At 58.8% G+C, this 13,921-nt stretch overlaps 3 protein-coding genes across 5 annotated transcripts; 2 read left to right on the top strand and 1 right to left on the bottom strand.

Moving 5' to 3' along the window:
* Window positions 1-2,923: 2,923 nt before the first annotated feature.
* On the top strand, window positions 2,924-5,425 carry CYC1 (cytochrome c1). Its single transcript, XM_082363964.1, has 7 exons — window positions 2,924-3,103; window positions 3,708-3,904; window positions 3,987-4,113; window positions 4,201-4,358; window positions 4,445-4,605; window positions 4,919-5,019; window positions 5,122-5,425. Exons 1-7 carry the CDS (start codon window positions 2,972-2,974, stop codon window positions 5,224-5,226), a joined length of 981 nt encoding a protein of 326 aa, XP_082220090.1. The 5' UTR covers window positions 2,924-2,971; the 3' UTR covers window positions 5,227-5,425.
* A 1,133-nt stretch (window positions 5,426-6,558) lies between these two features.
* On the bottom strand, window positions 6,559-10,516 carry SHARPIN (SHANK associated RH domain interactor). The gene is made up of 9 exons (XM_082363959.1): window positions 9,919-10,516; window positions 9,446-9,620; window positions 7,834-7,971; window positions 7,620-7,761; window positions 7,444-7,534; window positions 7,225-7,378; window positions 7,027-7,145; window positions 6,811-6,939; window positions 6,559-6,721 (listed from the first exon to the last, which is right to left on the bottom strand). The coding sequence occupies exons 1-9, from the start codon at window positions 10,273-10,275 to the stop codon at window positions 6,638-6,640; spliced, it is 1,389 nt and encodes a 462-aa protein (XP_082220085.1). The 5' UTR covers window positions 10,276-10,516; the 3' UTR covers window positions 6,559-6,637.
* A 224-nt stretch (window positions 10,517-10,740) lies between these two features.
* MAF1 (MAF1 homolog, negative regulator of RNA polymerase III) lies at window positions 10,741-13,863 on the top strand. 3 transcript variants are annotated; one of them, XM_082363967.1, is made up of 8 exons: window positions 10,741-11,117; window positions 11,855-11,980; window positions 12,085-12,213; window positions 12,288-12,453; window positions 12,586-12,707; window positions 12,895-12,909; window positions 13,080-13,220; window positions 13,347-13,863. In XM_082363967.1, the coding sequence occupies exons 2-8, from the start codon at window positions 11,898-11,900 to the stop codon at window positions 13,366-13,368; spliced, it is 678 nt and encodes a 225-aa protein (XP_082220093.1). In that variant the 5' UTR covers window positions 10,741-11,117; window positions 11,855-11,897; the 3' UTR covers window positions 13,369-13,863. The 3 variants fall into 3 exon arrangements, with proteins under 3 accessions (XP_082220093.1, XP_082220094.1, XP_082220092.1); XM_082363966.1 differs by having other exon boundaries at window positions 10,744-11,117; window positions 12,790-12,909; XM_082363968.1 differs by lacking the exon at window positions 12,895-12,909 and having other exon boundaries at window positions 10,742-11,117.
* The last annotated feature ends 58 nt before the right edge of the window (window positions 13,864-13,921 follow it).

Here is a 13,921-nt window from a genome sequence, read left to right as displayed (position 1 = left end):
TTCATTATAAAATGTCCTTCTTTAACTCTAATATAAACATTTGTCATAAAGTTTATATTGTCTGATATTAGTATAGCCCCTCCAGCTCTGTTTTGGTTACTGTTGGTGTGGTGTCCTTTTTTCCAAATTTTACTTTCTATTTGTGTCTTTGAATATAAAGTGTGTTTCTTATAGGCATTATATAGTTGGATCATGACTTTAAAAAGAAAAATCCACTGTGCCAATCTCTGCCCTTTAACTGGAGACTTTAATCCATTTACATTTAATGTAATTAATGATACAGTACAATTTATATCTGCTCTCTTGATATTTGCTCTCTATGTTTCTTATATCTTTTTCCCTCCCAATTTCTTCATTATTGTCTTTGTGTGTGTGTGTGTTATTTTCCAGTGTACAACTTTAATTCCTTTGTTATTTCTTTGACTATATTTTTTGAGTTATTTTCTTAGTGGTTACCCTTGGGATTACAACTGACATCTTAATTTGTTAACAATCTGATTTAGATTAACATTACATTAATTTTAACTGTATTAAAAGATGTTGCTCCTGTATAGCTGTTTCCCCCTTATTTATTGCCACGTATTCCACCTCATATATTCTGTGTCTATACCCATAGATTTTTTTTTTTTTTGGCCCCACCACACAGCTTATGAGATCCTAGTTGTGGCACATGGGCTTAGTTGCCCCGTGGCAAGTGAGATCTTCCTGGACCAGGGCTTGAACCCATGTCCCCTGAATTGGCAGGCAGATCCTTAACCACTGCGCCACCAAGGAAGTCCCTGCCCCCTTGTTTTGAGAGATGATTTTGCCAGATATAGAATTCGTGGTTGGCAAGTTTATTCTTTCAGCACTTGGAATATGTCATACCACTGCCTTCTGGCCTCCATGGCTTCTGGTATGAAATCTTCTGTTAATTTTATTGAGGACCACTTATATGTGATGAGTCACTTCTCTCTTGCTGCTTTCAAGATTCCTTTTCTTTGCTTTTCAACAATGTATAATGTGTACAGGTGTGGACCTCTTTTACTTCATCCTGCTTGGAGTTTTTTAACTTCCTGGATGTGTAGATCCATGTTTTTCATCAAATTTGGAAAGTTTTCAGTCACAATTTCTTCAAATATTCTTTTTGCCCCTCTTTCTCCTCTGCTCCTGAGAATTATGTATAGGTTGGTATGCTTAATGGTGTCCCACAGGTCTCTGAGGCTCTGTTAATTTTTCTCTCTCTCTATTTTTTTTTTCTGTTTTGCAGACCAGACAATCTCAACTGACCTAACTACAAGTTTGCTAATCCCTTCTTCTACCTGCTCAAATCTGCAGTAGAACCCCATAAGTAAAAATTTTCAATTCCATTATTGTACATTTCAACTCCATAATTTCCATTTGGAGCCTGTTTATAATTTTTTTTTACTGACAGTCTCTATTTGATGAGATATTATTCTCATACTTTCCTCTAGTTCTTTAGACATAATGGTTTCCTTTAGCTCTTTGAACATATTTTAAAATTTAATTTAGTTTTTTATTAAAATGTTTTATTACTTTTAAATTTTTATTGGAGTATAGTTGATTTACAATATTGTGTTAGTTTCTGCTGCACAGCAAAGTGAATCAGTTACACATATACACATATCCACTCTTTTTTAGATTCTTTTCCCATATAGGTCATTACAGAGTATTGAATAGAGTTCTCTGTGCTATACAGTAGGTCCTCAGTCCTCATTAATTATCTATTTTATACATAGTAGTATGTATATGTCAATTTCAATCTTCCAATTTATCCCCCCCAAACATATTTAAATAGTTAAGATTCCCCAGGGATAGTTTCTATTGATTGGTTCTTTTTTTCCCTATTTATAGGCCAGACCTTCTTGTTTCTTTGGATGTCTCATAATTTTTTGTCGAAAACTAGACATTTTAAATGATATAATGTGGCATTTCTGGAAATCAGATTCCAGGTTTTGTTGCTGTTGCTGCTATGGTAGTTGTATTTGTGTATTGGCTTTTCTGAACTAATTCTGTCAAGTCTATTATTTGTCATGGGTAGCCACTGAAGTCTCTACCTGGTTAGCTTAGTGGTCAGATAAATGATTGGACAGAAATTTCCTTACGTGTCTGGAACCAATAAATCTCTGTCATTCCCAAGTGGCTCTGTGTGTATGTGGGACATGCTTTCGGAATTCAGCCAGGCAGTTTACAACTCTACTTTAGGCTTCACCTGTGCACAGAGACTCAAGGTCAGCCAGAAGTGAGCACTTAGGGCTTTTTCAGGTCTTTCATGAGTATATGCACAGCCCTACTTATGTTTTTGACCATCTGTATTCCGGAAATTTGTAGGGCTTTTCAACGCCCCTGTGGACAATGTAATCCCCAGTTCTTCCTTTTAAGCTTTTTGGTTAGTCTGTTATTTGCCCCAGCTGTTCTCCATTGCTTCAGGGAGATTACAGCTTTGAAACTACAACACTTGCCCGTAATTGCCTTCAACAGCCTCGGGGAATAGGCTACTAGCACTGGGCAAGTTGAGTGGGCTCGGCAAGAGGGGCCTTCCAGGGGGTCATCTGACTGGTTAAATAATATCACTGCTTTGCAGTGAGGGTGTTCTGCCACCGCGCCAGGTCTGGAAATGTTGCTGGACGAAAGCGTGCGATGGCTTCGAAAAGCGGTGGATCCCGGGTTGGGGGCGTCCGGGCGTGGGGGGCGCAGCACCGCTGAGCCCCGGAGACCAGCGGCGGGATCAGGGAAACCAGGGTTGTTGGGAGTTGTCACGGCAACAGAGAGACGCAACGAGGACCCGCCCAACCGCTGGTTTCCACGACGTCCGGAGAAGCGCGGCGAGGCGGTGCGCGGCCCTGACGGACAGAGCCCCGCCTCGCCCCCGCCCCGCCCCCCTCCCTCACTCCCCGGTTCTCGCGAGATTTAAGCTCTTTTGGCGGCGCAGAGGCCCACGGTAGCGGTGGCCGCGCTGAAGGGGGCTAATATGGCGGCAGCGGCGGTGGCTTCGCTTCGCGGGTTGGTGCTGGGCCCGCGGGGCGCGGGGCTGCCGGGCGCGCGGGCCCGGGGTCTGCTGAGCGGTGCGCGGCCCGGGCAGCTCCCACTGCGGACACCCCAGGTGAGAGCTGGTCCTAACCCTGGCCGCCGCGCGGCCCCGCAGCCCAGTGAAGGTCACTGCTGGGAGGCTCCGGGCGCGGGCCAGGCAGCGCGAGAGCAGCCTCCGCACCCGGGCCCCCGCCCCGGCCGGACCCCCGCTGCCTGCCGACCTTGGGAGCAGGGCTGGGCTCCCACCCCTCCGAGCAGCACAGGCACCTGGTGCCGAGCGTGGGGGGCGGCGGGGCGGGCTCGCTGCCGGCTCGGGACTGGGCGCTTCCCCGGGGGGCGCGCCCAGGCCCGCTCCCGCTGCGGCCTTCCAGACTGGGCCCGCGTCCTAAAGTGACCTCAGCCTGATCTCGGCCAGCTGCTTGTGACCTTGGCCTGCCCCAGCACCCTTGCTCACTTCGGCCCGATTCCTGGCCCAGGATCTAAGAACACGCCTCACAAACTCCCCCCTTCAGGGCCGAATTCCGGTCAAGGGGTCCGCAGCGGGGAGGGTGGGGAGGGCAGTGGCGCGGGAGGTGGCCGGTGCTGGGTGCCTGAGTTGGGAGAGGTAGGCGCTGAGAGTCAGATCCCCAGGTAGGGCTGGGTGGTGTTCTGGCAGGCGCTGAGCGGGACTCTTGCAGGCAGTGTCCCTGTCGTCGAAGTCTGGCCCGTCCCGGGGCCGGAAAGTGATTCTGTCAGCGCTGGGCATGCTGGCGGCAGGGGGTGCAGGGCTGGCTGTGGCTCTGCATTCTGCGGTGAGTGCCAGTGACCTGGAGTTGCACCCCCCCAGCTATCCGTGGTCCCACCGCGGCCTCCTCTCCTCCCTGGACCACACCAGGTGTGTGGCCGGCTGGGGGAGTTTCTGGGTGGGCCGGGTGGGGTGGAATCCTCGGCGCCCTTAACCCTTTCTATGTCTCTAGCATCCGGAGGGGTTTCCAGGTGTACAAGCAGGTGTGCTCCTCCTGCCACAGCATGGACTACGTGGCTTACCGCCACCTGGTGGGCGTGTGCTACACAGAGGATGAAGCTAAGGCGCTGGCTGAGGAGGTGGGGACGTGGGGACGCGGAGGACCCCACAGATGGGGGCTCCTGCTGTGCTGGACAGCAGGGTTGTGATGGGGCTCTTGGTGGCAGGTGGAGGTTCAGGACGGCCCCAACGAGAACGGGGAGATGTTCATGCGGCCGGGTAAGCTGTCTGACTACTTCCCCAAACCATACCCCAACCCTGAGGCTGCGCGAGCGGCCAACAACGGAGCACTGCCCCCTGACCTCAGCTACGTCGTGCGAGCTAGGTACTGGCCTGCGGTGGGGGGGTGGGTGCTGGGGGAGGAAGGGCTGCCTCATGCCAGGGGCTGAGGAGACCCCGATCTGGTCCCAGGCACGGTGGTGAGGACTACGTCTTCTCCCTACTCACGGGCTACTGTGAGCCACCCACTGGGGTGCCGCTGCGAGAAGGCCTCTACTTCAACCCCTATTTTCCCGGCCAGGCCATTGGCATGGCGCCTCCCATCTACAACGAAGTCCTGGAGTTTGACGACGGTGAGAGGCCCCCACGCTGGGGGTGGGCAAGCTGGGTCCTACTTTCCCCACTGCCAGGGATGCGCTCCTTGTGTTCTTGGCCCAAGAGTGCCTGCACCTTCCTCGGCTGGGACACTGTCTGTCTGTTTCTGAGGAGGCTCATGGGCAGCCTTGAGGCCATCTGTGTGCTGGGTGGTGGTAGGGGTGGGTCCCATCCCTTTTGAAGCTGTGGGCAGGAACCCGTCTCTGCCCCATGGTGGAGGATGGTCTTTGGGCTACCCCACATTGGGCAGGGACACCCACGGGCAGCTCGTACCACTTGTCCTTGGCCCAGGCACCCCAGCTACCATGTCCCAGGTAGCCAAGGATGTGTGTACCTTCCTGCGCTGGACATCTGAACCAGAACACGACCATCGCAAACGCATGGGGCTCAAGGTGAAAGGGCTGGGCGGAGGGGCACAGTGGGCCTGGGGGAGGGGCTGGGAGCTGGGCAGGGGTCCTTTCCGCCTCCCTCCTCTGAGCCTGCCTCCTCCCCAGATGTTGATGATGATGGGCTTGCTTTTGCCCCTGGTTTATGCCATGAAGCGGCATAAGTGGTCAGTCCTGAAGAGCCGGAAGCTGGCGTATCGGCCACCTAAGTGACCCTGTGCAGTGTCTGCTTGCTGTCCTGCCTGAATGGGTCCTCAAGCCAAGGAGCCACCCTGGGCCTGTTCAGGTCCCAGCTGGCCCTCCTGGCCAAGCCCCTCTTCCTCTGGGACAAGGGGGGAAGGGGCAGGAGACGGGGTTCCAGCTCCAGATCGTTCAGCGCCCATCATGGAAATAAATTAAGTTTCTCAACATACCCATTTGAGCGACTGTGTGATGGGAACACAGGTTTGCAGAGGACTCTGGGACTAAGACCCTTGCCCCCAGGGCCCCCAGGGGCGTCCAGTGCAGCGTGGCCAACATTGTCCTGCGTGCTGGGAGTCCAGTCAGCCCTGAACGTGGGACAGGAAGCGGAGACCTAGCTATTAGAGGAAGTGGCAGCACTGACTGGAGCGGAGAACCTGGTTACGGGTGGAAAGGGCTTCGCTTGGCTGGACACAGCCCAGGGGCCCAGGGCCCTGCTGCAGTAACCCACCCGTGTCCATGTATTGAACCACTTGGCCTTCATCCTGAAGGCGGCAGAGAGCCCTGTGTAGCATTTCAACCAGGGAGAGGCTGGCCTAAAGTAGGAGCTGCAGGAGCTGTTCCTGGGGCTCAGGGGCAGGCAGGGCTGGGCGGTGGCCGGGAGAGGAGGGGCAGCGCTCAACCTCTCCAAGGAAGCAGAGAGGTAGGCGGAGGCCACCCGGAAGGTGCTTCTGGTCTCTTGGCTGGGCAGCTGGAGGCGCTGTTGACTCAAGGGTCACGGTCTTTGTGAGGGGACGGTACCTCCTCGCAGTCTACAGGGCGGCTGGGAGTGGGTTCAGGCCACACGGCCAGACAGTGGCCAGGCTCACACAGCCGTGGACCTGTCAGTGGCAGGAGGCCCATGGCCGTGTTTTCTTAGTAGTAGCCCTGGGCCCTGGCTCAGGGCTCTTATCTTGAGCTGTTTTTGTTCCCAAGCAGGGAATGTAAGAGGCAGCCTGGCGGGAATAGCCCAGAGGAGTGGGGACCAGCGTGGGGAGGGCAAGAGCAGAGAGGAGAAAGGCAGAGGGAGGGTGTGTACCTGAAAGGCTCTGGTTGGAAAACGAGGACCAGTCAGCTGAGGGCTGGGTGGGGCTCAGAGGGCCCAGCCCAGTGGTCAGCAGGCAGGGGGTGTCCTAAGCACCCTTGGGGCCTGGGAGATTTCAGGGGACTTGCGTCCCAAGTATGCTCTTCAGTAGCCAGCTGGGCCCAGCTGGGGAGCCGCCACCCCTGCCTCTCTGCCAAGTTTCATCTGAGTGGGGCTGTGCCCTGCTCTCCATTCTGCCAGCAGCCCAGTCTGCACAAGGGCACAGTGAAGGGGCACCCAGCTGGCTCACAAGTGTATTTAATGACTCCAGCTCACAGCCCCTCCCCAGCAACCCCGGCTTTGTCCCCAGCGAGCGGTCAGTCAGCGGAGGCTCCCTGAGAGGCTCAGGAGGAGGTCCGGGGGCCTTGGGCCTGGAAGAGAAGGGCCATCCTCTCTTCTTGTGACCTGGGGGCAGGGGGAGAAGACGGGTCGCTCTGCTTGTTTTGCCCCCCTGCCCCCATCCCCTCCCCTGCCTCTGCCTCTGCCCCTGGTACCTTTGGTAGCTGCTGGGTGGAGGCTGTGGGAAGGGGGTCCCAAGCACAGGGCCTCTGGGTGCTGCACATCTCACAGCCGGGTCGGCTTGGGGCATTGATGAAGGTGCAGGAAGGGCAGGGCCAGCCGGGCTGGGGAGGTGAGGACACAGTCACTGCTTACCCATTCCTTCGATGCCCACAGCCTCCTAAGCCCTCCCTGCCCAGTCCCTTGCCCACCTGAAGGGGGTTGGGCAGGCTGGAGCCAGCTGGCTGAGGGGCTTGGGGCAGCCCCAGTGACTGAGGAAACAGGCGGCCTAGTTCCCCATCCATCTTCTGGGGGCGCTGAGGATTGCGTCCTGCCATAGAGGGGATGAGACTCAGGACCATGTCAGGCTGCACCCCACCGTCCTCATCCCACTGCAATCAAGGACTGACCTGGGGCCTCTCGAGGGGCTGAGAGCAGGTAGAGGAAAGCAGGGTCCCCATCCCGCCGGACCCCATAGAAAGCAAGGCTGTATTCGGGGACACACAGGCACCTCCCGATGACCCAGCGCTGCACAGCCGGCGGGAAGCCAAACTCCGAGAATACCTGGGACCAGAGTGTCGGAATGTCACCCAGGTCCCCCCAGCAGGGTCCCCAGACCCCGTGCTCACCTGCTCCTGGAGGGCCGCGATGGTGGAGTGGGGGTGGGCTGGCAGCGAGACGTGGGCGGAGGATGCAGCGTCTTCAACTGTAACCTGCAGCCTGGGCCAGAATGTAGGTCAGCGGTAAGGACCGGGGACCGGAGAGGTCTGGGAGGTCAGGGAGAGACAGAAGTCCCAGGCCTTACCTGATGGGGCCAGGAGGGAAGCAGGCCTCCTGGAGCTGGATGCTGAGGGCCACGTGATGCTGGGCCAGGATGGCTGCTGCTTGGGCTGCCCGCTTCTCATCCCCACTCTCTATGGCCCGGGTCAGGTGCCCTGCTAGGTCCTCTGCAGGGGAGAGAGGGCCGTCACAGCCCCCCGCGGGCTGCCCCCCCAGCCCCTCCAGCCCCCTGCCTTTACCTTTCTCCATCAAGTCTCCAGGGCGCCAAGGAAGATCCACCTTGGGCTGGGGGGCCTTGGTTGCAGGCACTTCAAGGAGACTGGGCGGGGAAACAGGGCACGTTTCTGAGCCTAGGGCTGGGGTCTGGCTGTCACTGCCTAGGAGGGAAGATGTGGGGTGGGCTGGTGGTCTCCTGAGATCTAGCCCCCAGCTGAGTACTCACCCAGGCCTCTGCTCTCTGACCTCAGGTTTCCGGTACCTTCGTCTCCTCCCTCCTCACCTCAGCCCCTGCCTGGGCCCCACCTTGGCCACACTTCAAGCCAGGCCTTTTCCCCAGCCTTGGCCCTTGCAAACCCCAGAGGTCCCGGCTGACTCCACTCAGAGCTGCACTTGGCTCTTCCTTGGGCTCTGGAGTCCTTTTGGTCCCTTCTGCTGACCAGTCCCACCCGTGCCCCTCCTCCACAGAGGCATACTCAAGGCATGCATACTCTTGCCTTGGGGCTTTTGTACCTGCTGCTCCCAGGCCACATCATTCACCCCATGATCTTTAAATTTCACTCAAGGGTCACCTTAATGAGGATTTCCCTGCCACCCTATTTTAAATTGCAAACCCTTCCCTTCCAGCGCTCCCATCCTTTCCACCATCTCACAGAATTTATTTTACTTATTTTATACGTCTCTCTTCTCTGGAAATGCCAGCTCCAAGAGAGCAGAGATTTAAAGTTTTATTCATGCTAAATCTCTAAGACCTTAAAAGAGTGCTTACTACAGGTGCTGAACACACATTTGGTGAACCAACGGACAAACCAATGAACGAAAGAAAAAGGCCTTTCTTTCTCTGCAGATGCTGTTGTCTGGACCTCTCTTCCATCTCAGTGTGTGGTTTTCTTCTCATCCCTCTGACAGCTGTTCTGATGCATCTGTGGACTCTCCCTGATGCACTGTGTGTGTCTGCCTTCCAGACCCTCTTCTCTTCCCACTTCTCTCTCCTGGTGACCTTGGTTGACCTTTTCTACCCCCAACCTTTACCTCTTTAGAGCCCCAGCTCCAGTCCAGATCCACCTCCCTCCCTTCACTCCCACATGTTTAAGAACTTGACCACCTCTATGCCCTCCCAAAAAGGCCCTCTATCTGGGAGCTCCCCAGTGTCTGTTCCTTGCAGCTTTCTGTCTCAACCACTCACTCTTCCATTTAAACCTCAAGGAAATCAGCCAATTCCATCTCTTAAGCATCTCTGGAAACATCCTTCCTCTCTCCGGCCCTATCTGCACCACCCACACGAATGCAGGTCTCAACCAGTCTTCAGTAGCTCTAATCTGAGCCTGTCACTCTCGCACTGAATACCTTCCCATAGCTTTCCACAGAGTCCGTCTTCTCACCCAGGTCCTGAGGGCCTGCGTGCTCTGCCCCTCCACACTTGTCTGGCACTCCAGGCTCCAGCTCTTCGGTCTCTGTTCCTTTTCTCTACTTCCTCCCTCCTGGGAGTCCTCCCAGAACCCCAGCAGTGGGTAAGGTGGGCTCAGCTTTCCCCACTACTCCCCCCATCCAGACCTGGGGGGTGGGGCTACCCCTGTTCTCTCGCAGAACTAACACTGCCCCAGTCACAGTGAACCTTCACGCCAGGGCACTGACCATTCTGTCCTTCCACGGTGGCACCTCGGACCAGGGCTGCCCACCGCTGAGCTTCCTGAGGGTTGGCGAAGTGCAGGCTGAGAGTCCCAGGCCCTCCCGGTGGAGGCTGCAGCTCATGCTGGCTGGGGCCTCGGACGGTGTAGGAGACGGACTCCAGGGGCCACTCCAAACTGATCTGAGGAAGGGGAGAGTCCGGGCTCAGTGCCTCCCCCCAGCACATGCTGCATGAAGATCAAAGGAACACGAGGTAACATTTGTAGACCACTTACACTGTCCTAAGCCCTTTACACGTATTACCTTATGAAACCCTCACACTAGTCCTACGAAGGGAGGTACCAGCATTATCCCCATTTTACACACGAGGAAACAGAAGCAAAGAAAAGGTAACTGCTCAAGAGCACGCAGCTGGCGAATGGAAGGGCATGGCCTCGGGTTCAGCGGCCAGGCCGCGCGCCCCCGCCGCCCCCACTCACCGCCCCGGGCCCCGCGCCAAGCAGCTCCAGCCGGAAGCGCCCTGGTCGCTCGGGGTCCGCACTCAGCTGCAGCCTCCGCAGCTGCGCCTCTGCGTCCGGCCCCGCGCCCAGCGGCCTCACCGCGGCGTGCACGGCCAGGAGCACCGCGGCCGAGCCGGAGTCCGAGGCCGCAGCCGCGCCGCCCGCCGGCGGGGCCATCTCCGATCCGGTCCCGGCCCGGCCCCACGAGCCCGCTTCCGTGGCCTCGGGCCGCTGAGCGCCTCCACCGGCCGGAAACTGGAGCCGCGAGCCTGGGGTTCCGGACGCCGCCCTAGCGTTGGAGCCGTCTGACCCTCCCGCTTCGCCCACGATGGACATGGCCAGAGGGTCTTCGGACTCCGGCGGGCGAGGCTGGGCTTGGAGGCCTGTACTCTGGGCAAAGCGTCAGGGACTGAAGCACCGGCCACGACTGGAAGGCCCTAGAGGCTCGGGTGGGAGCTGCAGCCCAGCGGCCCTTGTCGACCCCCGCGTCCGGCGGGAGCCGGACGCGCCCCCAGGCTCCTTCTGGGCCGCCGCCCGCCTCTCGCCGCCCACCGAACACTCTGTTACCCCCTCCAGCCCACACCTCGATAGTCCGCTACTCCCTCCGGGGAACCCGGACAGCACCCGGGGCGGAGCCGGCGAGGGGCCGCGACCAATGAGCGCCAGGGAGGAAGGCGGGTTCGCACGGCCGAGAAGATGACGGACAGGCGCCACAGCCAGTAGGAGTGGAAGACAGGACTGAGCGGCGGGTACTGTCCCCAATTGCTCTGCGAGCTCCCGGTCCCGGCGGCTGGAGCGGGCCATTCAGACGCGTGGGGCCGGACCTGGCGGACGCTTGTTGTTGTCCGGCCCGGGGAGGTAGAGGTCGTTTGCTCGCTTGCTCGGGCCTTCTGTGGCGGTCGGCGGGCAGGTCGGTCGCGATAGTCGGGCGCCGTGCACGGGCGAGGCTATGTCGCGGTGGCAGCCCGGATGGGCCGGCGGGGCCGGGAGTAACGGGACGTCGCTGCGGAGCTTCTTTCCCCGGATACAGTGCGGCCCGAGCGGAGGCCGCGGCGCCGCACTGCGGTCCTGAGGCTTCCGCGCTGCCCGGGGCCTGCACTGCCTTCTCACCCGCACCGACGCCAATCGACCTGACCCTGCCTGGTCCGGCCCGGCCCGATTGAGCGCAGAGTAAGCAGGTAGGTAGGTGTACGCCCTGTGCCCGGCGCCGACTCGGGCCCTCCAGAACTACAACCCCCAGCAGGCTTCGCGCTGGAGCGCACGCGCGCCTCCCAAGGCGCACGGCTTCCTGGGACTTGTAGTTCGCGCGGCTTGGCTGGGGTTCCCCTTAGACTCGGCGGACGCTGCAGCGCCCTAGCTGCCCGGTTGACAGGCCCTTCGGGGGTCGCGGGGCCTCCCTCCGCTCCCTGTCGTACTTTCGGAGAAAAACGGAGGAGCTCACTAGAAAGCAGCCTGTAGAACAGGAAAGAGCGCCGCGTCCAGGTGACGGCAGGGCCGAGCCCCGGGTTCCCTGGTTCCTAACTGGGTGCGGGTTCTTAGCCGGGCTGAGGATCCCGGCCGGAGGGGCACTACAGGAGTCACGTCCCTGCGCGGGCTCACGGGGCCCCCCTTGGTGGGTAGGGCTCTTGTGTCGGGACGGGGGGTGTTGAGGGAGAGACTAACCCAGCAGCCCCGGGGTTAGCAGGATCCCCGGTGGGTCCCCCAGCCTGGCCCAAGAACTCCTGTGAGGTGCAAGAGGTGTGGCTGATCTGGGGCCTGGACATGCCGCTCTCATCACCTCTCCCGCCAGTGCTCAAGGCCTGGGAGCAGGCTGCAGGAGGGACCCAGGTTGTTTACAGCGGCGCCACTTACTGGGAGGAGGGCTGAAGGTGGAGCCCCAAGGGCCAGGCACCCATGGACTGACCTCCATCCTCAGGCAGCACTAGCCCTTCGGAGCACAGGACCTCCTCCCCGAGGACATGAAGCTGTTGGAGAACTCCAGCTTCGAGGCCATCAACTCGCAGCTGACCGTGGAGACAGGAGATGCCCACATCATTGGCAGGTGAGGCCGGGGCTCTGGGGCTGGCGTCTCAGAGGTCACTCTGCCCTGTCTCTGGGTTGAGCCTGAGGCGGGTGGCATCTTCATGGTCCTGCCTGCGTCTCTAGGATTGAGAGCTACTCGTGTAAGATGGCGGGCGACGACAAGCACATGTTCAAGCAGTTCTGCCAGGAGGGCCAGCCACATGTCCTGGAGGCACTGTCCCCACCCCAGACCTCGGGCCTCAGCCCCAGCAGGTGAGCCGGGCAGGGCCTGCCCACTGTGGACTGGCAAGCGGGGCAGTGCCAGGCTGACGCTTCTCTCTGTGCAGACTGAGTAAGAGCCAAGGCGGCGAGGATGAGGGCCCTCTCAGCGACAAGTGCAGCCGCAAGACCCTCTTCTACCTGATTGCCACGCTCAACGAGTCCTTCCGGCCGGACTATGACTTCAGCACAGCCCGGAGCCACGAGTTCAGCCGGGAGCCCAGCCTCAGCTGGGTGAGGGTCGGGTCGGGGAAGGGACCTGCAGGCCCACAACCATCCCCAGTGTCCTCCCTAACTTACTGGGGCTCGGCCCAGTTCACGCCTGCTGTCCTGGGTCCTAGTCAGCCCTGACTGTGACCATCCTAGGTGGTGAACGCAGTCAACTGCAGTCTGTTCTCGGCTGTCCGCGAGGACTTCAAGGCCCTGAAGCCGCAGCTGTGGAACGCCGTGGATGAGGAGATCTGCTTGGCTGAGTGCGACATCTACAGGTGAGCTGGCATCCCTGCAGGTGGGTCCTGGGTCTGTGTGGCACTTGGGACCTCACACCACATCTCGCCCCGCACTCCCCAGCTATAACCCAGACTTGGACTCAGACCCCTTTGGGGAAGATGGCAGCCTCTGGTCCTTCAACTACTTCTTCTACAACAAGCGGCTGAAACGGATTGTGTTTTTCAGCTGCCGCTCTATCAGGTTGGCTGGCACCTGTCCACCTCCCTTCCTTTACCTCCCTGTTTGGCCCACATACCGTTTCCCCAGCTTGGCCCACCCCATTCCTAACTTTGTTCTCCCCGGACACCCTCCCTGGGGTTAGCAGCAGGCTGGGGGTAGGCGGTTTTAAGACTGGTCCCTCCCACCCCCAGTGGATCCACCTACACTCCCTCGGAGGCAGGCAATGAGCTGGACATGGAGCTCGGGGAAGAGGAGGAGGAGGAGGAGGAAGAGAGTGGAGGTGGAGGCCGCGAGGGCGGCCCCGAGGAGACCAGCACCATGGAAGAGGACAGGTGTGTGACGGTTGCAGCGGCCTCCCTCCCTGGAGCCTGGGGTGTGCAGGGCAGGGTGGGGCCCCCTCTCCCTGGTCTCCTGAGTGTGGGCTCCTCAGAACTCACCATGTGCCACCCTTTGCCCAGGGTCCCGGTGATCTGTATGTGAAGAGGCGGAACAGAGGCCCTAGCTTCACCCAGCTTCAAACAGTGCCTGGACCTGCCCACCTGAGGGGCCCCAGGGCCTCCACAGCTGCTGGCCAGATCCTGGCGCTGCCACAGCACCAGCGCCACTCCAGGCCACACCTGCCTAGCCCTTTGGCTGTAGCCTGTGGATGTCCCCTCAGCCCCACAGACTCCCGCTGCCCACGCTGTGGCTGGACTGGACAGCAACGGCACAGGGCCTGGTGGGAAGAGCCACTGCCCCGCCCAAACGAACTGACACGGGCAGGGACAGCTGGACCACAGAGTTTATTTTTGTATTTTGTGCAGGGTCAGGCCTGGACCTGCACACTCCAGCCCAAAGGGCCGGAGACCCAGCAGGCGGTCCCCAGGGGTCATCCGCCCACCTGTACTCCCCACCTTGCCCATCGGGCAGCGTGCACTGAGTGTCACTTTGCTGCAGCTGGTTTGCTTCCAATAAAAGTTTCTGTGACTCAGTGTGGACCGAGGCTCACGAGGTGTGAGGGCGGGGGCCTGCGTCGGGGGCGGGGCCTGCGTCG

This window comes from Balaenoptera borealis (assembly GCF_965194805.1).
Source record: "Balaenoptera borealis genome assembly, chromosome: 17".
NCBI lineage: Eukaryota > Metazoa > Chordata > Mammalia > Artiodactyla > Balaenopteridae > Balaenoptera > Balaenoptera borealis.
Note: the sequence above shows the minus strand (reverse complement) of the source record. Positions and strands in the feature narration are given on the sequence as shown.

Coding starts and splice junctions, on each gene's coding strand:
- CYC1 (XM_082363964.1), top strand. CDS start 2,972: ATGGCGGCAGCGGCGGTGGCTTCGCTTCGCGGGTTGGTGCTGGGCCCG. Junction 4,114..4,200: donor CTAAGGCGCTGGCTGAGGAG/GTGGGGACGTGG, acceptor TCTTGGTGGCAG/GTGGAGGTTCAGGACGGCCC. Junction 5,020..5,121: donor GCAAACGCATGGGGCTCAAG/GTGAAAGGGCTG, acceptor CCTCCTCCCCAG/ATGTTGATGATGATGGGCTT.
- SHARPIN (XM_082363959.1), bottom strand. CDS start 10,275: ATGTCCATCGTGGGCGAAGCGGGAGGGTCAGACGGCTCCAACGCTAGG. Junction 7,972..9,445: donor CACCGTGGAAGGACAGAATG/GTCAGTGCCCTG, acceptor CTTCCCTCCTAG/GCAGTGACAGCCAGACCCCA. Junction 7,146..7,224: donor AGCCCCTCGAGAGGCCCCAG/GTCAGTCCTTGA, acceptor CCTCTATGGCAG/GACGCAATCCTCAGCGCCCC.
- MAF1 (XM_082363966.1), top strand. CDS start 11,898: ATGAAGCTGTTGGAGAACTCCAGCTTCGAGGCCATCAACTCGCAGCTG. Junction 11,981..12,084: donor GATGCCCACATCATTGGCAG/GTGAGGCCGGGG, acceptor CTGCGTCTCTAG/GATTGAGAGCTACTCGTGTA. Junction 12,708..12,789: donor GCTGAGTGCGACATCTACAG/GTGAGCTGGCAT, acceptor CGCACTCCCCAG/CTATAACCCAGACTTGGACT.